Source organism: Rattus norvegicus, chromosome 8 (genome assembly GCF_036323735.1).
Source record: "Rattus norvegicus strain BN/NHsdMcwi chromosome 8, GRCr8, whole genome shotgun sequence".
In the NCBI taxonomy this organism is placed as follows: Eukaryota; Metazoa; Chordata; class Mammalia; order Rodentia; family Muridae; genus Rattus; species Rattus norvegicus.
In genome coordinates, this window is record NC_086026.1 from 62,623,845 (window position 1) to 62,650,224 (window position 26,380).

The following is a 26,380-nucleotide window of genomic DNA, read 5'->3' on the forward strand; positions in this document are numbered from 1 at the left end:
TATGCCCAGCATAGATCTGTATACACCAACTTACTTCGTTCTCACAGAACCTCAGGAAACATCATCTATCTCATCCTCATTTTATAGATGGAAAAACGTAAGCACAGAGATTGAATTGTTGGGGTCCAGGAGTCACCACACACCCACTCAGACTCTGGGTCTCAGTTAAACAGGGCTGAGTATTGAACTCACACCCCAAGATTGTTCAACCAGGGCAGTAGCTTAGACTCGGGAACTGAAAGTCATGACTACAAACGCTGTCCAGGGTTAGTTTATGTAAGGAAAAAGCCATAATGAGCTCATAAGATACAGAGGCGGGGGCGGGGGGATGTGCTGAGGGTGGGACGCCTTTTTCCAAGTTTCTTCCATAGTTTAGATAGAACAGTTCAAGCTGACCTCTATCTTGCTTGGCTGTGGATGAAGACTATGGTTGGGGAGTTTCCAAGAAGAAGAAAAAGAAGCCTCAGTACATAACAGGGTGTGTGGGCAGTTTGACCCTGCTCTGAGTGAATCTGTTTTTCTGTGTTGATGACTGACAGGCATGGAACAAAATGGTTACAGTTATAAAATGGTTACAGTTGATAAAGGTTGGCTCAGTGTTCAATCCAATTAGTATGAATCTCCTCTGGCAGTTGGTGATGGCTTTCACATGGTTCTCTCCATATGCACTCTCCTTCTCAAAAGACATCAGCTGAAGTTGTTTGTTTGTTTGTTCATTTATTTATTTGTTTACACTGAGGTTCCCATGGCACAAAAGGGAGAAGACAGAAGTTGCGAGATCTTTTTTGAGGCCTGGCCTTAGAAGTCTCCAGTTTTACATCTGCCATATTCTGTTCGTCTAAATAAGCACTGGGCCTGCCCAGAGGCCAGAGCGCTGTGGAAGAGCCCCCAGCCCTTGATAGGAAGAGTGAGAGAGTCACAGAAAACATGCATTTCCCCCTTTCAGGCAGGAGTGGAATATAGAGGCAAACAGTCCTACAAATGAAAAAATAAAAGTCAAGAAAGTTAAATATGTGACCCTGGTCATCCATGTAGAACTGACCCAGGCCCTGTGGTCTTTCTACAATCTAAAAAGTCTAGCCATGTGTGGGGGCACAGGCCTTTAATCCCAGCACTGGGAACCAGAGGAGGCTGGATCTCTGTGAGTCCAGGGCCAGTCTGTTCTATATAGTGAGTTCCAAGACAGCCAAAGTTAGGTAGAGAGACTGTCTTAAAGGAAACAAAGAATCAAGGAGGAAAGCAGGGAAGGAAGGGAGGGAGGGAAGGAAGGAGGGAGGGAGGGAGGGAGGGAGGGAGGGAGGAGGGAGGGAGGGAGGGAGGGAAAGAAGGAAAGAAGCAAGAAGGTAAGGAAGGAAGGAGGCAAGGAAAATGACTAGGAAGGGTCAACATGATAGTCACCGTTCAAGGATGCAAACTACAGAAAAACTAAAATTAACTCAGGAAGAGGAACCTTAGGAGATGTGGCATGGTTAGGAGTGCCAGCATGGAGTCATAAGCAGCAGGGACAGCGTGACCCAAAGACACTTGGGTTTGGAACTAAGGGTTGGGCCAGCAAGAAAAGACCCGATCTAATGTTGTCTGGTTGATCACCCTGAGGGTGAAACAAATTAGAAGTGTAGACAGCAGTCCCCTGTGATATGTTGAGTCAGGCAGGGCTAATTAAGCAGACAAGCTGTGTCCTAGTAATTTACCTCGATGTGTGTCATTTCTAACCCTGGGGTTCTTCTGATTGGCTTAAGTGGACGGTTCGCCCTGATTGGTAGCCTGGGTATATGACAAAGCAAAGCAGGACCTGAGTCTCCTGTGGGCTGCTCAGGAATTCCACTGAGTTCTGCTCACAAAGGCTCCACGAGAACAACCAGCTGAAGTAGAAGTTTCCGTCCTGTTTAGAGTGCCCCTGAGCCCTCCCTTTTATGTTCAGGGTTTCTTCTTACCTGTTCACGGTGTGTTACTTGGTATTGTATGTTTGAGGTAAACGCATAACTTCAGACCACGTTGACTGAGTGGATGCTGTGTTCTTTTCAGTCAGCTGCCATGGTGTGCAAATTACACTTCACTGCCTACAAACTCTTCCCTCGTCAAGACTGGGGAGGCTAGCTCCAGGTCCTCAGCAAGTTTAGCCTTTCAGCCCAGGCTTAGTCTCTTTACTTCCACTGCCTTTGTTCCAAATGCCAGAGCTAATGTCCTTTTTGTAACAGTGAACACAGTGCCATCTTTGACAACCTGACCCTTGAACTTCCTGGCTCCTGACCATGCATGTTCAGCCAGCTGTCCTGTTGCCAGCCCCAATCACCCTCGCATACGTGTGCTTCATTTAAATGTCTCTGCATTGTTCTGAATCACGGCATTACTGCAGACGTAGATATCACTGCTTCCTGAATTTTATTTCTTATTGTCTTCAGGAAACAAGTATAGTTTTATCATAAATATGAAGTATACCTGCTTCAGCCCTGGCTAGAATTGTAGTTTTATGACCCAGCACCCAAAGTTTAATCAAAATAAAAGTCAAAACTCTATTTTAAATAACTTAGAACACATAAGGAAAATCAGGACTTTTTAAAATGTCTGATTCCAAATAAAAGGTCTTAAATCATAAAATCACAGAAAAGCATCCAACTGCCAAAACACAGAGTGTAATCATGTCACTGCTTAGAAATGGGGCACATACTAATTGAATAGGAAACAAAAAATGTCAAAGCAAAATTTAATTACTGACAATTATAAATGAGGAATCTTTAAAACATTACACAAGGAAAATAAGAATAGTTGAAATAATTATCTGTAGTTTTCTAAGGAAGTCTTGTACCTTGTAGCTTAATTAGTGACCTTTGAAAGACATTTTGGTTTTATGTATAAAGAATCACAAAAATGCTTTGACTCTTTAACCTAATCATTCTATTTCTGTCTGAGACGCTGGAAAGGTAGAAACTGTATGTTAATTACGTCGGTGTTTACTAGAGGAAGGCTCAGTGGCTTGTCTCAAGGGGATGGAAAATATATTATCTTGAATATTTAGTGATTTCTCTGAAAATAAGCAATGTTACAAGTGGGGTGTGTGTGTGTGTGTGTGTGTGTGTGTGTGTGTGTGGGTGTGTGTGTGTGTATCTAAGCACCAAGACACATGTGGAAGTCAGAGAATAATTTGTGAGAGTGTTTTTCACCTTCTCTACCATGTGGGTTATGGGAACTGAACTCCAGTTATTAGATTTGGTGACAAGTGTTTTTTCCTGCTGAGCTATCTCATAAAATGTTGTTTTACTGTTAAATATGCTTGATCTCTATAAATTGCATCTTCTATATCTTATACCAGTAAGAAATCTAAGGGTCTTCCTTGACATGTACTTTTAACCCCAAAATCATTCCATCTCTCTAAAAATTCTATTTTTCTTCAGCTCCACCATTACCAACCTGGTTGAAATAAATAGCTTCTTCTTCTTTACTCTATAGGTGCTCTGACTGGTCTTTAGTCCCATGCTGGAATCTAGTCTCTGCCTGCAGTTAATGCAAATCCAATGTCACACCACACACACACACACACACACACACACACACACACACACACACACCCCATTGCTTCAAATGCCTACCACTTTACCTGACCCCAAATGCCACACAAAACTGTAGCTGGTTCTCTAGACTCTCCTCTCATTGCCATACTCTACCTAGGCAGTTATCTACAGCTGATAACCTTCTGCCTAGGATGCTGTTTTCTGCCTAGGACACTGCCTACAGTTGACACTCCTCTGCCTAGGATGCTCCCTACAAGAACCTTACCTCATCCTCCTTACTACTCTATCATCTCAGGGAATCTTCTTCATTGCTTCCCTAGAGCATGTCCCCTTTTCACACTCTCTTGTGACCTCTTTCCTTTTTTCTTATTTATGACTCAGACATACATAAACGTCCTTAACCCCAGAGGAATTTAAATTCCATGAGAACGGGGAATTGACTTGTTCACGGTTCTTTACTGAGAGTTCAAATGTGTACTAAATGCCTAAGTTGCACACACCACTGTTGCTTAGCTAAACTGTGTCTCTGGGATTCTTGTGGCTTTCTCCTTCAGTTACCTGAGGAGGAGCCATCCTACTGTAGTAGTCCAGTGTTGACACAGAAGGAGGCCATCTCCCAGTGTATATCTGATAGACTTACCATAACTATGTAAAAACACAGAGAAAAGCCACGACAGCAGCAAAAACTGTTAGAATTATAAAAATGTAACTTCTCTCAAAATGATAGAGTAATAAAAATTCACAATTAAACATAAAGAAATCACTCGTTTAATTCACTGTAATTATAGATTACATGTAACAAAAGGGCTAACTGTTGACATAGTAGTTATAATTATTCTACTGTAAAAAATTAGATGTTTCTATTTTCCTCTAGTGTATCCAAATGGCTGTGTCATTTTCACATAGCTGTAATCATAGATTAAATTCTATGTTTTGTTTCATGCTGTATTTATTTTCTTGAGATTCTACATTTGCCTACATAATTGTAGTTAGCAACTACATGGTATTCATTTACATCAGCGTACTTGAGTGGAATAGAATTCAGAGTGTATATGTATTCATGGAGAAATATAGATTAGGAACTTCACTGGCCACAATATGGTGATGGTCATGGCATACTTGACACGGGACTGGCTGTGATTATATTCTTTACAAGAGCATTCACATGGCACCATGCCTACACGGAGAAAAATCCCTCTATCTAGGTTTATGCAGGGAACCCTAAGTCATGTAGCTTCTGAAATAAGACAGATATGCTTGGCGTGGAGGGGGGCACTGGGTTTGGGGAAAACTACAATTAGAGATGGCTCTGAGAAAATGGAACTGACAGACTTATGAGGGGCATTTTAAGTGGAATGCCGATATTGGTTAGAAGCAGATCCTGGGGGTGTCTTTATTCCGTTAGTGCCAGAGACGGCAGTAGAGTCAGGACTGACTGAACAGTAACAGGAAGTGACAATAGTAAGAAAAGAGGCACCGCTGCAAATCTGTAGGCTGAACATAATGACGCTGCTGCCTAATGCTTTTCAAAATGCAAGTCTGGGCAGGACCCTGGCTTCTCTAATACTTTTTATAAAACAGCAGTATCGTAGCCCCAAGCAGGAGCGAGTTACAGCCCTCTTGGTTCATTGGTTTTAACTCCAAAGTGGCCAGTTGGCCATCATCTTGCTTGCCATCTTCTTAGCAATACAAAACCCCAACACTAGAGCCAGACACAGTGGCTCAAGTCTATGATCCTAGCACTTAGAAACGGAAGCAAAATGTTTGCTGTGAGTTCAAAGCTCCATAGCAAGACCTCATAACAAGACATAATACAACGTGCACAGAGAGAGAGACACACACACACAACACACACAACACACACACACACAACACACACAACACACACACAACACACACACACAGCACACACAACACACACACAAAACACACACACACAACACACACACACACACACACACACACACACACACACAAAACACACACACACACATTCATCCCAACCACCCTAACACCTCTGTTTTGCAGAGGACCTTGGACAAAGGGTTACGGTTATCGAACTTGAAATAGTTCCCCAAACACTAGAAATCCCCAAATTTGGAAACCAACAAGCCCAACATTTTTGTCAGTGCTAAACCACCTGCTTTCAAGATTGGCTGTGCTCACCCAGGGTACCTCTCTTTGTGTTAAGCACCTATTACTTCCAGAGTGTTCTTGAGAGACAGTTAACCTTGGAGAGGAATTAGTTAAGGACTTAAAACAGCTGTTCTTTGGAAATACAGATGAGTAAGGAAAAGCAGGGGAAAGAAGCCATGCTAGGAGTTCAGGTATAGAATCTCGAAAGTATAACCAGGTGCAGACATTTGCTTTCCGGATGGTACTTTCATCCATCTCCAAGTTGACCATCCTCAATGCCCTGATCGCTAACACCGTTCTCATTCATGGTCTCTTGTTTCTTTGCATTAAACAAGTTTCATCATCTAAAGCCATGGACTACGGTAACAATCCACACGTTAGCTTTAGCCGCTGACCACTAAACGGAGGAGTACGGGTCCCATCTGTTACATTCCCCACAGCCTACACGGGACCTCAATAAGCATTTAGTTGATTAATGTTGCCCAATAAACACTTATGTATTAATGAATAAGCGAGTGAGTAATCAGAACCAGAATATTCCGGTTTCTACCTGTCATTAGGACATCTATCATTTAGTTGTTTTATTAGACCAGGTCTTAACACATTGCTCAACTGGGTTTCTTGTCATTGACTCTGTGGTTATTTTAACAACCAGAAGAAACCTTTTAGGTTGTCATGATATTCAGAAGACTACACCATATACAGAAGGACGTGTGGAAATACGTACACCATGATCAAAAAGGGTTCCAACTGTGACGACTTCTCCTCAGGTTGTTCGCCTAGACCACCTCTCTAGAATCCCAAGCTTAGCTCATTACATGAGTCTGCTCCAATTAGGGATGGATTTGAGTGGCGCATTGATATTTTTGTTTTATTTCAGCAAACTTCAAAAGACAAAGAGGGATATCAGGTGGCTTCAAGGAGCAACTGGTGAATGGTTTGAAGAAATTCAAAGAAAGAAGTTTTGCAATGAAACAGATGTTAACCAGATGTTAAGACCACCACTTACATATAGGCTACAGAAGGGGATGGCAAAAAATGGTGAGAAAGAAGATAAATTTTGCTTTAAATTATCTTATCCTTGCTTTGTGGTATATCATCATAGACAATGGATCCATGCATCTGCAATCTAACCAATTTATGGCTAAGGACTGTTATAAGGGTCTAACATTTGATATGATGGCATATACTGTACAGAGTTTAGGTGAATGACAAGATGCCAGATTCAGCTCTCTGTGATTATGGTCAAATTATTTCTTGATAAACTTCAATATGGTTACCTCTGAGGATTCAATAAAATTATGTATGTTAAGAATTAGCCTAAGGGGTGTTGGGGATTTAGCTCAGTGGTAGAGCGCTTGCCTAGGAAGCGCAAGGCCCTGGGTTCGGTCCCCAGCTCCGAAAAAAAGAACCACAAAAAAAAAAAAAAAAAAAGAATTAGCCTAAGGACCAAGGACACCACTCTGCAGGTAAAACATTTACTGCACTAGTGTAAGGATCTAAATTCAAATCCCCAGAACCAATACACACACACACACACACACACACACACACACACACACACACACACACACACACACATATATATATATATATATATATATATATATATATATATATATATAAAACGGTGTCTATAATCTCAGCTCTCCTGTGGGAAAAGAGGGAACAGGGACAGGAGAAGCCTCAGGAACCTCTGAACTGACTAACCTGTCACACAATATAGCAGCAAAATACCAAGAGAGGGTAGAAGGGCAAAGACTTATCAATTAAGGTTCCCCCTGACCTCCACAACCAATACATGAAAAATTTCAAATAAAAAGAATTAACATGAGATGGTTGCGATGGCCTCTGCCTTTAATCCCAGCACTCAAGAGGCCGAGGCAAGAGGATTGTCACAACTTTCAGGCCCCTCTGAGCTACAGAATGAGGCCTTGCCCAGCCCTATCCCACCCCCACCCCCCTAAAAAGAAAGAAAGGTAGAGAATTAACCAGGCTCATAGTAAGCAGTTACCTCAATGGGAAGATGATGAAGAGAAAGAGGCCGAAGAAGAGAAGGCTGTGGGTTTCATAGCTGAAAGAAGAAAGCTGACACCACCCTGGAATTTCAGCAGTCTCCAGAGTAGGCTGTAGTGAGAGCCTGCGGTAGTTAGTTAGTGAGAGCCTGCCGTAGTTAGTTACTGAGAGCCTGCGGTAGTTAGTTACTGAGAGCCTGCTGTAGTTAGTGAGTGAGAGCTTGCAGTAGTTAGTTAGTGAGAGCCTGCTGTACTTAGTGAGTGAGAGCCTGCTGTAGTTAGTTAGTGAGAGCCTGCTGTAGTTAGTTAGTGAGAGCCTGCTGTACTTAGTGAGTGAGAGCCTGCGGTAGTTAGTTAGTGAGAGCCTGATGTAGTTAGTTAGTGAGAGCCTGCTGTAGTTAGTTAGTGAGAGCCTGCCGTAGTTAGTGAGTGCACACATGGCTGTCATTGTCAGCCTGTTACTTGACTTCACCCAATTTGAATGAGGGTCATGAAACCTGTTTCCACAGGATAACTGTGGGTGTGGCAAACATTCAGAAACAGTAAGCTCTAAATTAACCCCTGTTACCAAACTAGTCTTGTGGACTACTTTTGCATTTGCTGACATTAGTAACATCCTGAAACGGGCAACAATATTTCTGAATGTATAGATGGATGATAAAATCTCCAACTCTCATAATGAACCAATCAATCTAAAGGAACAAATTGGATTTTAGTTGTATGATAGGTGTGTGGTAGTGTTCTGTGGTTAATCCCAGCCCCAACCCAAAACTCACATTTTTAGGTTGAGCACGTGTATGCCATGGTGGCTTTGCCTTATCTTAAACTATAACATTTATAATTATTCACACATTCACAATATTATTCACAAAAGGATTATGGCATTATGGCCTTATATGTTGATGGGCCTTCAATTTAAAATTGCAAGCTCTTATATAAAGTTATATATTATATAAGTGTTAGATAAATATATCATATATACATATTACATGCGTACATGTAGAAGTCACATATATATATATATATATGTATACGCACACACACACACACACACACACACACACACACACACATACTCATATATACATCACCTACCACACCAGAATAGATTTTGGAAATAAAATAAGAAGCACTCTCAATGGTTTTATTTCCCTTTTATTTACTTTCTTTGGGGGAAAAAAGTTACATGAAAATTCTCCAAAGTTTCAAAGAACTGAAATTTTCTAAAACATACTTGGAACAGCAAGATATGAAATGAGTGTGTCCCCTGACTTCTAGCTTGGATGTTGGACATCCGTGAAGAGCTGGCACTGTGCAAGGAATCCTATACAGACTATGGCCCACCACACGTCCTGAAAAACACCCTGCTTGTCCCTGAAGCTTTCTTTTCGCAGCCCAGCAGAACCACTGGAGCACAGAGCCCTGCGAAGCACCCCTGGCTTCCCTTCATTTGATGAAATATGAGGTGCTAACTACTTAAGGACTTCAGAAGGAGAGGGAGACAGCAGCGACACCTTCCTTCTTTCACAAAGATTAATCAGAAAGCCAAGCACAGCAGCAGATGCCTATCACCCCAGTACAGAGGCAGGAAGATTGCAAGTTTGACATCGGCCTGCTCCCCCCGCCCCCACCAGACTGAGCTTTATAATAATAAATTATCTCAAATTTAAAATGACCCAAAAGTCCATTAACTTGATTTTTAAAAAATGGTCTCAGGTAGCACAGTGGGCCTAAAATTTAATGTGTGCCTTGAGCTTTTCGCCTGCCAGCCTCCACCTCCCAAGTGCTGCGATTATAGGCAGGCGCCACTCTATCAGGGATGGGGACAGATGCAAGGTCTCTGTGTCTGTGTAGGCAAGCATGCCGCAAACTTCCGGTCTGCTCGTCTGCAAGCTTTTAACGATGCTTTTTTTTTTTTTTTAAAGATCCGATGGAATTACAAACATCAAGATCTAAAAACCTAATAAACCAAAAACCATCTGTTTCTTCCCGAATGAGCTTTCGGTCATCCTTCGCTTCACTGTTCTCATTCAGAAGATCTGGGAAGGAGTCGCAGAGACCAAGCAGGTGAGTTTAACTCAGGTCATGTGACAGCTTCCTAGGTTTTCTAGTACTGCAGCGAATAGCCTGTTTGGTGTTCAGAATGTTCAATGTTTGTTCTTAGAACTGAAGCCTGGGTAGTCCCAAACACTTGGGGACATTTCTTAGAGACTGTGAAACTTGGCTCAGCTGAAGGTCAACTTTTAAGCAACTGCTAACACCCCTCATGGTGAACCTGGAGAATCACGGGTTAAAGGTTGGGAAAGAGTTATTGACAGTTGTTCTGCTGAGCCTGGAGCAGAGTCTGTGCCTTGGCTAGGAATTTAAATTTAAATCACTGCTTTTCAGTGACTGTGATTTTGTCCATAAGTAGACCTGATGTAGAAAGATGAGAAGAAAATAAGTGTCAGGTGAGTAAACGAAGGGAGAAAAATCAACTCCCGAACAGAAAGGAAAATGAATCTGAATTTCAGAAATGCTAGTGCCACTGTTCTTGAGTGGTTGCCCAGAATTTCCATCTAAGGAGAGGGAGGGGCCGCAGGCATCGGTGGGGACGTTCTGGTTGAAGGGCTGCAGAAATTGGTCCCCCTCCACTCCGAATGTCATTGTGTTGTTTTGTGACAAATGAGCGGCGGCTGAGCTGACTCCTGAGTATTTTCCGCATGTTTTTCTGGTTGCGAAGCTTCCCACCCTCTTAAGGTGTTGGCTTGGCACGTGATGTGTTCCCTCTCTGGCGAACCATTAAGATTGAGTTGCGGCGCTAAATCAAAGGTGTTGGAGGTCACTGTCCCTGAAAAACAAGCTGCAGCAAGCAGCTGCTGGGGCTGTGACGAGGCTCTGGGACTTCACCAGAGCTCCGCGAGCGCCTGGACGGTTTCCTTTCGGCTTTCACCTGATGGAAAGAGCTGAGCAAAATGTAGATCTGTGGGACTAAACTTACCAGACCCTGCCAGGGATACTCTTCGTCGGTGAGTGGCTTTTTAAAAAGCAAAACAAAACATTTGGGGCAATAGTAATTCTGTTGTTTGGAAGATTTAAAACTGAAAAAATACTTCGTGGTTGCTAGGAAGCATTCTTTTGAAGAAAATGAGAAGTTGATTGCCAGCAGATGGGAGATAAAGGATTTCACTGTGATTTGTATCTTAGGGAACTGTATTTTTTTTAAAGGGAGAGTTTCATAGAGCAGAAGGAGATGGTTTAGGAAACCGGAGAAAGTGGGAAAAACGTGTTTACTCCATAGGCAGTTTTTTTGGTTTTTTTTTTTTTTTTTTCCAAGCTCTGACTGCAAGAGTTGATCAACAACTAGAAAAGATCTAAAGATCTGGGATCTTCATTCTTGGTATGTGCTTTGGCCAGAGGGCAAACAGAAAACTTGCAAATTCTGTTAGGCAGATGTCCTTCTCAGATACCAAACTCGTAAGGCAACTGACAGGGAGACAGAACACAGCCTGAGATACGCAGCCAACGTCATTACTTCAGTGCTGCCCAGACATCGCCAGCTTTAAATACATCTTTCTTTTAAAAACAGTCATTTTTCTATCGCTGTCCATATAAGAAAGAGAGAAAGACAGAGAGACGGCATGCATGCACCATGGCGTGCATGTGGTGACGGTCAGTGGACAACTTCCAGGAACTAGATCTGTCCTACTGTGTGGGATGAGGATCAAACTCTGTCAGCAGCCTTGGCAACAAGCACTTTTACCCAACAAACCATTTTAGCAACCCCAAGTACATCTCATTTTCAAACTTTAAATGATAATATTTAATATTTGTCTTAACAAGATCATTAAGCATGATGTCTTTTATTTATTTACTTGCTTTTTTTTTTTTTTTGAGACAAGGATATATACTGTAACCTAGGCTGTCCTGGAACTCAGGTAGCCCAGGTTAGCTCACACTGATTCTTCTCCTGTCTCTACCTTGACAAATATTTGTTCTAGCAGGTCAGAATATAGTGAAGGATATACACTAGTGTTTATTCCTACAAGGTCTCACAGGATCATGCAAAATGAGTAAGCTATTTTATTTTTAAATTTGAACTTGACCTCAATGTTTGGATAGAAATCTAAATGTGAGGGAACAAACATTTTTTATGTTGGGAGTGGGAAGTGTCATACCAGACAGCTAATAAGAGTTCATGGCCTCTCTAATCCCATGTAGCCTTTAACTTTAACAGTTCTGATCTTTAAAATACAAAACACGTTTAAAACACGTTCTAACACAGAAGCTGTTTCTTGTCTGAGCTCTGGGGAGGGACTGACAGATCTGGGAAGGCAGTTAGTTACCCAGCACAGAGCACTTTTAGGTTCCTACTTTCTCAAGCCATCACGGGCTTGCAAGGGCTTGACTGTCATACTTGGTGCCCTGGAGAGTAAGTCAGCAAAGCAACTTAAAAAAAAAAAAAATCCCACTTTAACGAATCATTTTAATTCCTTCTAGTATAGTTTTTGCTACAATGTTAATTTTTAAATCAGTGTAGTTTTCAGTTTATTTATTTTCACCTTTTCCTTTATCAAATCTTATTTGTGGTTATTGTAACAGATATTTGAATATCAGGCCCAAAAGCCAACATGGTAGTTATTCATATGGCCATAAGATAAGCATGAATAATACAGAAGTGTTCACGCCTCTGGCAGATAGTCCAGAATAGCGCATCTTGACTTCACTTTCCAGAGCAGTGTTTGGAGGAAAAGTAACCAGGTCAGACAAAGGCAAAAATAAAACACCAAACTTTATATGCAAAAGATGAGACTCTTGATAAATTCTTCTCCTCTGTTTTCTCCTCCTCTTCCTCTTCCTCCTCCTCCTTTTCATCCTCCCTCTCCTCTCCTTGGTTTGATTTTTGAAGCATGGTCTCTCTATGTAGTCCTGATGTCCTAGAATTTGTTATGTAGATCAGGCTAGCCTCAAACTCAAAGAGATCTTCCTGCTTCTAAATGCTGAGATTAAATGTGTATGTCACCACTCCGGGATTATTTTCTTCTTTTAAGCTCTGGGGGCTTGGGGATTTAGCTCAATGGTAGAGCGCTTGCCTAGTAAGCACAAGGCCCTGGGTTCGGTTCTCAGCTCCAAAAAAAAAAAAAAAAGCTCTGGGTATTTGTTTGTTTTGTTCTGGTTTTGAGATGAGATCTTTTTGTAGAGACCAGGTTAGTCTCAAATTCACTATGTAGCCCAAACTGACCATACACTCCCAATTCTTCAGCCTCCTGGGTTCTGCGATTATAAAATGTATCCCATCATGCTCAGCTCTGTGCTTTGGCTTTCCCTCAGAAATGACACATTGGGGAGTAAACAAATCTTCTCAGAAAATAAAACAGGGAGGGGATTTCATAGTTTAGCAAGATATCCTTGTTTTACTTTAAGGCCCAACCAATAAAATTAGAATAGTCTCCCTCCCGATTCTCAACCCTGATCCAAAACTACAGCAGGATATGGCGAGAAGCCTTGAAAGAGAGAAATCTAGATTCATGTAACTCTTACTAAAGTATAGCGTGGCTGTCCAAGTTTGTTATTATTCATTAGTGGTATCTATTCCTTCATATGCATAGCATATGAATCAGGCATAGGTATTTATGTACAAGAAAAATAAGGTAGCTAAAGGGTTTTGTACCATCTGTGGTTTCCAATAGCCACAAGGGATCTTAGAATGTATCCCCCACACAAGGATAAAAGAAACTACAGTGTATGGGGTGTTGGTCATGGTGGTAGTATATATTGTCTTTTCTTGTTTTGCTTTGTTGAGAGTGAGTTGCACACTGTGGCCCAGTCTGACCTGGAATCCATTGCAATCTTACTACCTGAGCCTCCTCAGTACTGAGGTTCCAGATGTGAGCAGCCAGGCCTGGCAGTACGCGCGTGGAATCATGAAGTTTTGGTTTATTTCTTTCAGTGAACCAAATTTAAAAAAAAAATCCATGAGAACACAGTGATCTCATACATTATAAAAAGTCAACACAGTTTCCATTTCTGCCTCAGACATGCCTCTTCCTCCAAAACTCACTGCCCCAGATCTCCCATTATGACTTTCATGTTACTTGGAAAGGATTGAGCTGACCCAAACCCTCAGGAAGAAAGAAACACATGTGTACCTTTTATTTATTGCTATCCAGTATACTCAAGACAGTCTAATGTAATGCATGCAGCTCTTGTCAACACTTTCCTGTAGGTGGGGTTTCCCAGGTCATGTTTTAAGGTAGCCATTGTATAGGACCTGTGGTGCTCAGCCCACACCACAGTTTCAGGGCCTCTGCTGGCCCACGGGCTCCCTCCATAGAGTTTAGTAAGTGTCTGTGGTATACACCCTGGGCGCTCTGGCCTTCAGAATAGCATCCTTAGCTATTCCTTTCTTGGTCCAGATTCCCAGTTACAGAAATGACTCCCTCATTACCATGATGAGGCAATATGTTCCAGCATGCTCCACCAGGAAGTCACGCCTTCAGGGAGCCACCAACCCTCGTCCACCCACCATCTGAAAGCCACAGCCATATGCTCCTCCTGGTTTTGGCAATTTCAGAAACGTTGGGTTTTTTTTTCCATTGCTCTTTTTCTGTGGTAGTCCCCAAATGGAAACACAGGGGAACATGTTTGCAAAGCTCGTGAATAATGTGTACAGTTAAAGCCTCCTTTCCTTAGCGAATTCCCATAGCGTATGACATACTGGTGACTACACCCAGCATGGTTACACGTGGACTGATAACTGTGACTTTGGGATGAGAATTGAAGCCCACTCTTCTGTTCCTTAAGGATGATTTAATTCCCTTCAGAGGTGAGGAGCCTTAGTGGATCCACCTAACCACTTCTCAGACATGCCCAAATTTGCCTGATCCATAGGGCGTACACAGTTTGGGCCGTTCAGCTGCAAACTCTCTTACGTAAGCAGAAAAGTCAAACACTACTTTGGAAAGTTAAAAGGCACAATTGTATTTTCCCTGAATTTATATTCCCTGTGCCTCTTACCCCCTCTTCCCTTCTTCCCCTCCCCATTTTCTAGTTGAAAAGTCTGAGCTGGAATAGAAGACTCTAAGTCCCTTAGCAGAGGACTCAGAGTAAAGGACACATCTCCGCCTTAGGCTGGGCTCCCTCTGTGGCGGTAGGTGTGGTGCAAAAAGATGAGCAGTTGGAAGAAGCAAGTTGTGGGGAGAGTCTCAGTGTCAAACTGGGCAGCCAGTGGCTTCCAGTTGATCTGATTATGAAGTCTATGTCGCACGAACAGTTTTACACAAAGAGAAGGTCAGATCCTGGCTTTGGAATCTGATTTAGGTGGCGCAAGGCTGGGAACAGGGAACTTTATTTTTTATTTCTCCAGGATAATTGGGAAACCCTGTAGCTCCTTCAGAGAAAGCTAATGGCCGTAACAATTCCCGTCAAGGGTGAGAACAGGTAATAGATAGCTTTACTTTTGTGTACTGTCAAGCTTCTAACAAAGTCCCAGCCAGGGTCAGACAGTGCATTGAGGAAAAGTGTGGACTTAACGCCAAGTCTTCTCCAGGAGGACTCTGTAATCTGATTGGCCCAGACCTCAGAACTGTTTGGTTTTGTTCCTTTGTTTTTGCTTTTGTTTGTTTTGGTTTTTGCTTGCTTGGTTTGGTATGGTTTTCCAGACAGGGTTTCTCTATGTAGCTGTGTAGCCCTCCCTGGCTGTCCTGAAACTCACTCTGTAGACCAGGCTGGCTTCACACTCAGAAATCTACCCGCCTTTGACTCCTGAGTGCAAAGATTAAAGGCATACACCACTGAATCTGTTCTTTATTTCGGCTTCCAGCAAATAACAGTCAAGGGTCTTAAGGAAGTTGTGTCCCTTTGAATTCACACAGGGATCTCATACGGCCTAGCAGTAACCTAGGTAACAGCAGATACCTAGGATGTATCACATGGTGAGCATCTGATGACCAAGGATCTTCCCTCCAAGGGAACAAAGAGAAGAAGTTCTTAACATAAACTAGAGGATCCAGGAAGCTTCCTGGAGGAAGAGGACCAAGTTAGGTGACTAAAAGACCAGAGGCTGTACCAAGCAAGGATGTGGGTAGCCAGAAAAAAGGAGAAAAAAACAAAAATAGGAGAAAGATTAGATTAGAATCAGTAGCAGGAATGCTGGCATGGTGGTACATACCTCTAATCCCCTTTCAGTTTAGCCTCAGCTGCATAGTGAGTGTTTTAGTTAGGGTTTCCATTACTGTGAAGAGACACCATGACTATGGCAACTCCTATAAGGATAACATTTAATTGGGGCCAGCTTACAGGTTCAGAGGTTCAGTACATTATCATCAAGGTAGGAGCATGGCAGCACCCAGGCAGGCATGGTGCTGGGAGAGCTGAGAGTTCTACATCTTCATCTAAAGGCTGCTAGAAAACTGTCTTCCAGGCAGCTAGAAAGAGGGTCTAAAGCCAATACCCACAGTGACACACCTACTCCAACAAGGCTACACTTCCTAATAGTGCCATTCCCCGGGCCAAGCATATACAAACCATCACAGTGAATGTGTGACCAGCTTGGGCTACTTAAGACCTTTGTCTCTAAAAAGCAAAACAAAATAAAAATGAGAGTGAAAAAAGACCAAAGGAGAAGGAGATTTATAATATATAATCTTAGTTACCAACTTGACTGGATTTAGAATCATCTAGGAGACAAACCCCAGGGTGTCTCTTTAACCATGAGCCAATAAACCCTTAAGTGTCTTTCTGCTGGGTATTGGTCACAACAAAAAGAAGTCTCTACATTCCTGGGATGGCGAATGTGAAAACGAACAGCTCTATACAGGTTTGAGTGGAATCATGACACCATAGCAGTTGGGTGTGTTGGGTGAGGAAGAAGAAGTGAAGGTGGTGTTTCTTCTATTCTGCCTTGGGGAGCTAGGTGAACGGAGTTGGACAGCGGAGGAAGAGTGAGTATGTGAAGTGGAATGACCCCCTTCATTCATTTACCTAACCAGACTACACAAGACCAACACTGGCAGTGCTCACCTTCACACGCTTCATTTCTGTGAGATCAAGACAAAGTCAGAGGCCAAGAAGAGTGGCCACAGTGGAGAAGACCTATATGGTGTGGTTAAACTCCACATCTGGGAGACAGGGAGACACCTTTCTAGAGAAAGTCTGGTTCAGTCTTCTGGAGTGAGTGATAGCTACATGATCCTTAGAGTGTAAGACAACTGTCCAGGCCCAGGAATGGTGGAAAAATGCTTCAGGCAAAGAATGGTATGTGCAGAAGCTCAGGTGTCTGTCAAATTTCCTCTGACTGAAGGGACATAAGGAAGTAGGGTGTGACACCACACAGCACGTAGAGACTAGGTCGTATAGGGCTTCACAAATGCAGGAATTAACCACATCTTTCACTGGAAAGGGAAGAGGGCACAGTTCAGTCTGTCCTGACCACTCAAGCTTAGGTACAGAGGATAGTTTGGAGCAAGCTTGGAGACACCAGGGCAGTGAAGGGCTACTGCACTGAAAGGGTATAGTGAGTGCGGGTAGATGATTCCAGAGAGAATCCTGAGCTTGAGTCAATGGGGTTTGTGACCAGGCTGGAGAGACAAGAAGTCCATGGTTAACCTTTGGGCTCCGGACTGCCTGTGAGCCCATAGATGAATCTTCTCAGGGGTCAAAGGGTTAGAAAAGAATATTCTTGTATTCTTGAGTCCTGCCCTTCCTTTTGCATGGGTATTTCAGAATGGCATCTGCAAAGGTGTGGAAAGGCGAGAATAATTGAGGTGGAATTAAGTTGACAGGTTCAGAGATGCCTAGGAGAGCTGAAAGATAAGGTTGGGTGGGTGAGGTGCTTAAGAGGTTCACCAGGTAAAGGAAGAGCCCTGGGCTAGTGAGGTGTTTCAACAGGTAAGGACACTTGCCACCAAACCTGATGACCCAAGTGTGATCCCCAGGACCCATGTGATGGAAAGAGGACAAACAACTGCTAATTGTCCTTTGACCTCTACATGTACACATGTGTAGATGTGCTTGAACATACACTAACTAAATAACTAAATATATAAATGTAATAACAAAAATATTCTTTTAAAGAAAAGCTTTGTATCATGTTGAGATTCTGAACAATTCCTTTCAGGAATTTTTAGACAAGGGTCACAGTGATAGAATTTGAATCTTACAAAGATCTCTCTGTTGTTGGCATGAAGGGTGGAGGGGATTCCAGAAGAGAGAAGGTGGATATCAGGCAGGATGGTTGAAATGGGAGGAAGGAGAGTATTTGGGTGAGATTTCTCAGCAATTACATCATCAGGGACTTGGCAATAAATGCAGAAGATGAGCTATTCTTGCCAAGGCTAGAGGGCTTTTTCCAACATATCCTTCATGACATTGATGGTGCTTGTGAAAGGCCTGAGGGGCCTGCAGTAGGTGCAGAGATGTGGGCCTCCAGGCAGCTGGAAGTTCCCCTCTTACAAAGTGAATGGTATCGGGCACAGCTGAGCATGCCAGGCGACTATGTATCCTACTCTGTACACCTGTACTTGATGGGTCTGTGATACAGACACCCTCTGTCCCTTCAGCCCTCTTCCCCACTTATTCAGCCTTCTCAGCATGCTGCCCTGGTTGCACTGACTCTAAACCAGATAGGAGACCAGGTGAGGTAGTGACAGCTTAGCTGTTGGGATGTAGTGAGGGCTGTAACCAATAGAGTTATAAAAAGAACTGACACAACCTGACTTGTTCCCTTGGCTCAAGGCTAACCGAATTGCTTGCCAGTCTCCACCCAACCTGGTAACATTCCTATTTCTAAGCCTTTGTTTTGGGAGTAGGGCATTCATTCATTCATTCATTCATTCATTTGTTATTTATTTTTAAGTTTATTTATTTATTTTATGTATTTATGGGTACTCTGCCTTCATATATGTTTGTGCACCATGTGTGTGCCTGGTGCCATGGAGGCCAGAAGAAGGTGCTAGATCTCCTGACTAATAGTTGTGAGCCACCATGTGGGTACTGGGAACCGAACCTGGGTCCTCTGAAGAGCACCAGTGCTCCTGTTAGCATCTTTCCAGCCCTTTATTGTTTGCTTGTTTGCTTGCTTGCAAGTCAGGGTTTCACTACCCAGGCCTGGCTGACCTGGACCTTGCTATGTAGATCAGTCTGGCCTCTAGTGTGCGTGATCCTCCACTTCCTCCTGAAGGCTAGGAGTGCAGGCGTACACCATGCTCCCAGCTTTGGCTCACCCTGCCCTTTCACCTCCATGACAGTTCTCTGCCACCTTCCCCCTGCTGCACTCATTTCTACTCCATACTGTTGACGCACTTACTCACCACTCTTATTTTCCTTTTCAAGGCTAAAGTGGGATCTCAGCTCTCTATGATCCCTTTGGTTAACAGCACTCCGTCTCAGTCGTATTTGTTTTCTTCAAAGATTTCAAAACAATACTGGTTTGTGTGCACAGTTCGTAGGAGGAACACAGCTTCAACAAGTGTAGACAGAGGAAGAATAAACGTGGGGAGACCTAACACACTCCTGTAATCTTGGGAGGTGGAGGCAGGATTGTGGCAGGTTCAAGGCCTGGCCGATTTTCACAATGAGTTCAGGCTAGATGGAGCTGCATAGCAAGACTGACTCACAAGGCCAAGTGAATAAATTAAACAATGCATACACCCCTAATCCAAAAATCCTCACATTTTGCCAGTCCGACTTGGCCATGGCAGGGACAGTATGGCATGGCTCCCACCACTGGAGCAGGAAAAGAGCCAGCAGGGCATGGGGCTCCATGAGTGTCCATGGTTGCTGTGGATGTAAGGCTTGTTTATAATATATATATATCTTCATGTTCTTCCTTCAGGAAATATTCTCCCCGCCAAGGTTATTGGGGAGAGTCCTCTCTGCCAAGGTTAATGACTCCATGATAATCAGAAACAGAATGAGTTTGGGAGGTGAAGGAGTATCTAATGTCTCAGCAAAATGGTAAATGCTGAGACCTTCAGGACAGCCCTCAAGGCTCTGAAAACCTGAACTCAAAATATATAATTTCTCAGCTGTGCAAAATGTAACAATGCAACATGAATTATATGAGGGGCTTCATAGATCTAAAAGAACAGAGGCAGCTGCACTGTGAACCAGCTTGTCAGCAAGATACAGGGAAACCGGTTCCTGAGTCCAAGGTCACCCTGAGAAAGTACATTTAGATCCCTACATGGTTGGAATGGTAATCTCAGGACAGCATCCCACCCAGCTAAGTTTACAAAAGCAGGCAAATCACTGAATTCATTTGCAATGTTAAAAAAAGGGGGGGAAAACACTTGATATCCAAATACTAAGAGTCAGGGGCCTAAGATCATGGAATGCTGATTTGTGGGGTGGTCAAGAAGGAACCTGGACTTTTGGTCTGCTTGAGATGAACTAGCAGAGAGTGATAGCTGTTCTACTTTTAGGAGAGCTGAGCTGTCTGGAGATCTCTGGAGAGCAAACACAGCCAGTGAATTTTTTTTCTAACAGGATTTCTGTCCTTGGTTGGAAATCCCAAGAATTAAGAGTTAACACAGCTCTTTTAGAATTCTTTTTCTAGAAAATCCAAGATTTTTTTCATAGCAGTTTTTCTGGTCAGAAAATCCATGAGCTATCCAGAGAGCTTTTTTGAATTTTTTTTTCTAGCAAGAGAGGGCTGTATTGAGCAGAAAGCTGTCTTGAGCAGACTACAGAGCCAAGAGCTATCTACAAAGAGCTGTCTAGGAAGCCATCTTGAGCAGAGCACAGGCCATCAGCTTGCACCCACCATTTGAATTCAAGTTGTTTGTTTTGCTGCTCTCAAACACCCCTTCTCCCAGGACCCCTGAGAGTCAAGTAATTCTGACAAGTAAGCAATCCTGACTTGTGTTTAACATGCAGAGTGTTATCAGTAGGACTAATATTTAAGGATAGCATGAAAAACTATCCATGACTTAATTCAATTTCTGTTCGAAATTTCTGTTTGAGATCAACTATAAAACAGCTATGGATATCTTTAGACTATAAACTCTCTCAGCTTTTAGGGTCAACTTTCATGAACCATATAGATGAAGGACAGCCGTTGCCACTCTTGACTGCTCCAGTCCTCAGTCCCAACTTGTGTAGCTCTTGATCCCCACACTGCTGCTATGTGGAGGAGGTAGCCTGCTTTCACAAAGAGCTGTGACTCATTACAAGTCTACAAACCCTGAATTAGGATCCGGAAGAGGACACATTGGCATAGGATTATAGATGGATGAGCTGACATCTACGCCTTTTTATTTTTGTGCTTATTTATTCTGTGTAAATGTTGGGGTACACGCATACCACAGTGTATGTACAGAGGTCAGAGCACGATTTGCAGGAGCTGGTTCTCTCTTCCCACCATGTAGGCTCTCAGGATCCAGCTCCAGTTGGCAGGATGGGTGACAGGTTCCTTTGCCTGATAAACCATGTCGCCAGCCACATCTCAACTTTGGACTTAGAAATGGTAAAGTGTTCTCCTTATTGTGGAACTGAGAAGAGCTGTATAAACAGTGAGAACACACTTGCTCACCTCTGAATAATGTCACCCCAAACTGGGGTCTTTATGAACAAAAGCACCCAGAAGCAATGTTGCTGAGGGTTGTTTTTTAAATGGTTCTTATAAATTTAATTAATTCTGGCCCTGATGTAATTGTTCTTTAAAATGTAAATACCAAGACACAGAAATGTTTCCATTTACAGAGAAAGCCAGTGCTCTCTGCTGGTTAAGGATAAGGATAATTCAGGCAGCCCCTTACCCAGTTTCTGCTCTTCATGCTCACTGCTTCTTGAGCTGTGCTTCCCAACTTTCCTGTACTTTACTTTACCATCTGTGAAATGGGAACACCCGTGATCTCTGCCTCGAAGGTGTGGGGGTATCTGCGTGAGAGCAGTGCCAGCCACACAATAAACGTCGTGCTCAAATGCAAATCCACTTGGGTGGCAAAAATATTAATACCAGTTCTAAACAGTTGCAGGAAAGTTTTCCTGAAACGTTGCTCGGTGATACACTAACCAAGAGGCGTCCTCCTGTGGAGCATTAGAAATACATCTCATTCTTCTTGATATTGTCATGTAACGGTAAACGTGCTATTGGCTATGTAAATGGTAAATGTGCCAATGTGCCATCAGCCTCTTCAAAGAAATGATTTCAACTTCTCTCTGCAGGTGCGATGAGCATGTAAGACCTCCAGCATCTGTGAGGGGAACAGCCGCGGTAAGTAGCTGGAGGACCACAGGGGACTCCGAACACCTTCCATCTGTGTCACTAGCCCTGGCGGCCCCTCTTCAGATTTACATTAGAAGTTCAGACTTCTTCCAGAGCATCCAAGGTCTCTGGACCGTAGATTTCCAGCTGGCTCTGGCAAAGAAAGGCTCATAGTCTAGCCTCTGCAGGAAGAGGTAGCCATTGTATCCCCACCACACTAAAGCTGGCACCTCTGCTATCAGCCACTGTCACTGTCACTCCCAGTGATGGGGGAAGAGGCATGGGGCAGCCATAGCCACACTTCCACCAAGTGGATTTTAACTGGATTTTTTCTGAGTAAAGACATCTTTTTATTTCAAGTGGAAACCACTGAAGTATGAGGTATGTGCGGCTGGAGAAAGAGCTTCAGCACGCATGGCCCTCATTCACCAAAAGCAGAAATTTCATTATTTTTATTTAAATTACTTTATGCATATATTTGTTTTTGCTGCATTTGCAAGCTGGTTATCTGGGCACCACTTGCAAGCAGTGCCCTCAGAAGCCAGAGCCACCATGGGGTGGGAGGGACACTGGTGATCATCCTGGGTGCTCTTAACCACTGAGCCATCTCTCCAGTTCCAAAGGTTAAAATTTCAGTTTTCCACTGTTTAGGACTATGTTCCCATAGTCTTCAAGGTTGAGAATCAAACCTTTTCTATTTCCGCTTTTTTTGAGGTCGTCTGTTTTGTGTATGCCTACAACTTTCTACATAGGTTATGATTTGTAAATAAAAGGTAGGCTTTTGAGGGGGCCACTGAGAGGGTAGGAAGAGGGCAGAAGCAGTTTTGGCTTTACCGTAGCCTGAGCACTGGCTTGCCCACTCCCTACCAAAAGTGTGGATTGAGTTGTGAGGAATGTACCCCAGCAGAGGTCCTCTGCGTAAAAAAGTGGACTCATCTCCCAGGTAATGATATTTTTTCTGGATAAATATACTGAATATTTGGGGCTACGGAGAGAGCTCTGTCAATACAGCTTTTGTCTTCCAAGCCTAAGAACATGAGTGTTATCTGCAGAACTCACAAAAAAAAAAAAAAAAAAAAAAAAACCCTGGGTGCCAGGGAGTTGGCTTAACAGGTGAAGCATGAAGCACTTGCCATTCAAGCCTGATAACCTAAATTTGGATTCCCCAGAACCCAGGTAAACGCCAGACAGTGTAACACAAAAACCACGAATGGCTGTGATCCCAGCACACCCCTTCCTGGGAGATAGGAGGCAAAGATAAGACAATTATCAACCGCTCACTCAGAAACTCCTGGGTCAGCTAGTCTGAAACAACAAGGGAGTGAACAAGAGAGACCCTGTCCCAAACAGATAGCAGCTGGGGACACTCAGGGTTGTCACTGTAGCATTTGTTCTCCCATGCTCACTCAGAACCAGATGTGGTGTGTGCACTGGTCATCCCACGGCTATGGAGGTAGAGCTGAGTGGATCCCTGGGGCACGCTGGCCAGCCAGCCTTGTCTACTTGACAAGTTCCAGAGCAGGAAGAGAACCAAGCTTAAGAGGGTGGCGGAATCTATCTAAAAAATTTAAAAGTGGACAGCGACTAAGGCATAATGTCCTCCGTATCCATGTACACACAGACACCTGCACATACTTGAATACACACACACAGATAACAACACTGAATCTCTTTCTCACCGCGAAATGCTTCAGTCCCAGCTTGGCACAGCACCGATAACTTCCGTCCTCCAACAATAAATCACCATATGTGTCACTCATATTTCATCTCATAACCCAGATTTAAAAACATCTAAGGACTAAGATACTATCACTGTCTCCACTTTAAAGAGGAGAAAAGTAAGGTTCAGAGAATTTCAAAAGCATGCTCATCGTCATACTGGGGAATCCCAGGGTCAAAGTAGAAAAGCCACGATTGAAATGTCTGAAACGCCACAGCTCAAAGTCAGTTCCCCCACTGGCCAACCCTGGTGACAGACCCCAGTGCGCTGCTATGGGCAGTGAGTGACTCCACCTCAGCCATGACTGAAGTGGTGCACGCTCTGCCTCAGTTTCCATTTCCTAAGAAGACAAGGCCAGGGTTCAAGACGCCTCTGTGCTCCTGATTTTCCTGGAGTAGCGTTCGAGCAGTCTCCATTGCTTATGAGTCTAGGGATGTGAAGGAGTCACAAACGTCATAGAAAAAGCAATGCAGGCGCCTGTATTATGAAGTGGCGGGGGTAACACGGCATTCTTGGGTTTGGTGCTCCAGTCTGAGGACCAGCAGATATTTTCCCTTGGTACTCCTACCAGCAGCGGTGGCGTACTCCTGGAGGTGGTACAGTGGAGGAAGAGACGAGAAGATCTGCGAGTCTACAGAGCAAGTTCCACGGTGGGAAGTTACACAGAGAAACCCTGTCTTGAAAAAGAAAAACAAAATCACTCTGGTTGCCATTTTGAATGAGCTGTGAGCATGTAAGGGACTTGCCAGTGAGCCTGTGAGAGGGGCTCCCACTCCCATCAGTGACCAGAAGAAAAACAATGGAAAGATCCCCCTAAGGCCAGAGCTGTGTGTGGCAGCCTGGGAGCTGGTGTTGATGCCACAGGGATTCTTGGCCAAATCCGAGGTGATGAGTTTCCCATCACTAAACTGTCAGGAATGATACAGGAGGATGTTAATATTTTGCGTGAGGTTTACTGCATGATTGAATGACCCTCCTCTGACTAGAGATGACAGTCACTAATTAAACATCTGCACGATTAAAGAAATGAATCATTTCAGAAACCCCAAATGCTTTTGGTGCTAGATGGAAACTTAAGAGATCACCGAGTCCTCAGACTCCACCATGGATATGAACCATGCTCTGTGAGGATGGCGGCCAGTATACTGAAGGACTTGTAACAGCCTCACCTCTGCCTAAAGGATGCCAGGATCTCTCCTCCATTCATTTGTGATAGAGATTGCCAGATGTTCCTGGTGGAACATGGAGCCGCCAGTTGAGAACAGTTCACTGACAAGAGAAGAATCTAAAGTTAAAGTCCCCCTTCACGGACAGAGATGTCCCTCAGTTGCTAGAGTGCTTGCCTGAGTTCAACAAGGCAGGCCTGGACTGTATGAGACCATATCTCAACACACACACACACACACACACACACACACACACACACACACACACACTCACACACACTCTCTCACACACACACACACACTCACACACACTCACACACACACTCTCTCTCACACACACACACTCTCTCACACACACACACTCACACACACACTCTCTCACACACACACACTCTCACACACACACATTCACACTCACACACACTCTCTCTCACACACACACACACACTCACACACACACACACACGCTCTCTCTCTCTCTCTCACACACACACACCCTCTCTCTCTTTCTCTCTCTCTCTCTCACACACACACACGCTCTCTCTCTCTCACACACACACACACACACACACCCTCTCTCTCTCTCTTTCTCTCTCTCTCTCACACACACACACACACTCACACACACACTTGTATATGCATGCACCAGACAAACCCACTGTGTGGTGATACATGCCTATAATTATATCACATAGGAGGATCAGAAGTTCACAGCAGCCTCTGCTATAGCAAGTTCAAGGCTAGACCAAGCTACATGAGATCCCATCTCAGGAAAGAGAAAAAAATACAAAGAAATCTGATCTGGGCCAGCTAGTTGCTCTTACTTTCCCTGAACTTAGCTTACTACAGCCAGCATTGTGTCAGGAGGGACACACCTCCAAAGTGGGACTTACCAAGTAGATAGCATCTCTCATTTCTCTCTGCCTATCCCTGCCTGGTATAGCCTGTGTGTCCGGAACCAGAAAGCAGAAATGAATACGTGATGTTAAGCCACAGGGCCCAGAAGACATTGCTGAATTTGATTTCTGCCAGAGATCAGGCACAGAACAAATCTGGGAGCACCTGAAAATGTAATTTGTTGACTTTACCAAGGCATTTGATCGTATCAGGCAGCGTGGGTTCCCGCTCCCTCAGCCACCCTGCAGGTTTGGCCACCTTAGGAAGTTCTCAAATGTTCGAAGGTTCTCTCCTCCATCGTCTGACGGGAGCTGTGTTTGTTTAGTTATGTCAACACTGCAGACTGTATCAGGAGAGGGCATTGGAGTTGTTTAAAAGGCCTTGTTTATTCAGCGGCTTTTATGTTCACTTCCTGAAAGCCAGCACCTGAAAACTCCGGTTTCATACAGTGTCCTATTGGGCATCTGCCTAGTTCATGGGGTCTCAGATGTTCTCCAGAAAATTCTCTAAAACCCCAAAGAACAGCAACAGTAGGCAGGGAGGCCTTGCTAAGGCCCAACTTGTTCTCAGTGGCTCCCAGCTCTTAAGTCAGTCAATCTTCTCAGCAGCCCAGACAGGAAGTACTGCTTTGCTATTGTCCTTAGTGTCATTTCACCAACAAAGTCACTACAGCACAAGAACGTTAAGTAATTCAGGCAGAGACGTGCAGACCAGTGGTTCTCAACCTTCCTAACGCTGCAACACTTTTTTTT

General features: G+C 43.7%; 1 protein-coding gene and 1 long non-coding RNA gene across 5 annotated transcripts in view; one reads left to right on the forward strand and one right to left on the reverse strand.

Moving 5' to 3' along the window:
- Exph5 (exophilin 5) overlaps positions 1-26,380 on the forward strand; it is a 76,460-nt gene that overhangs the window by 28,729 nt on the left and 21,351 nt on the right. For 2 of the 4 annotated variants that reach the window (XM_017596030.3, XM_017596031.3), the window contains exons 1-2: positions 9,757-10,668; positions 21,806-21,854. Coding sequence is in view for 1 of the 4 variants with exons in the window: in NM_001427285.1 (NP_001414214.1) it covers positions 6,526-6,686; positions 9,586-9,727; positions 21,806-21,854 (352 nt within the window). In the remaining 3 variants the exon portion in view is untranslated. Of the gene's footprint in view, positions 1-6,525; positions 6,687-9,585; positions 9,728-9,756; positions 10,669-21,805; positions 21,855-26,380 lie in introns of those variants that run through there. The other 2 variants (NM_001427285.1, XM_063265462.1) reach the window with 2 other exon arrangements.
- On the reverse strand, positions 22,697-26,373 carry LOC120094158 (uncharacterized). The gene is made up of 2 exons (XR_005488191.2): positions 24,735-26,373; positions 22,697-24,242 (listed from the first exon to the last, which is right to left on the reverse strand). It is a non-coding gene; the product is annotated as an uncharacterized LOC120094158 (long non-coding RNA).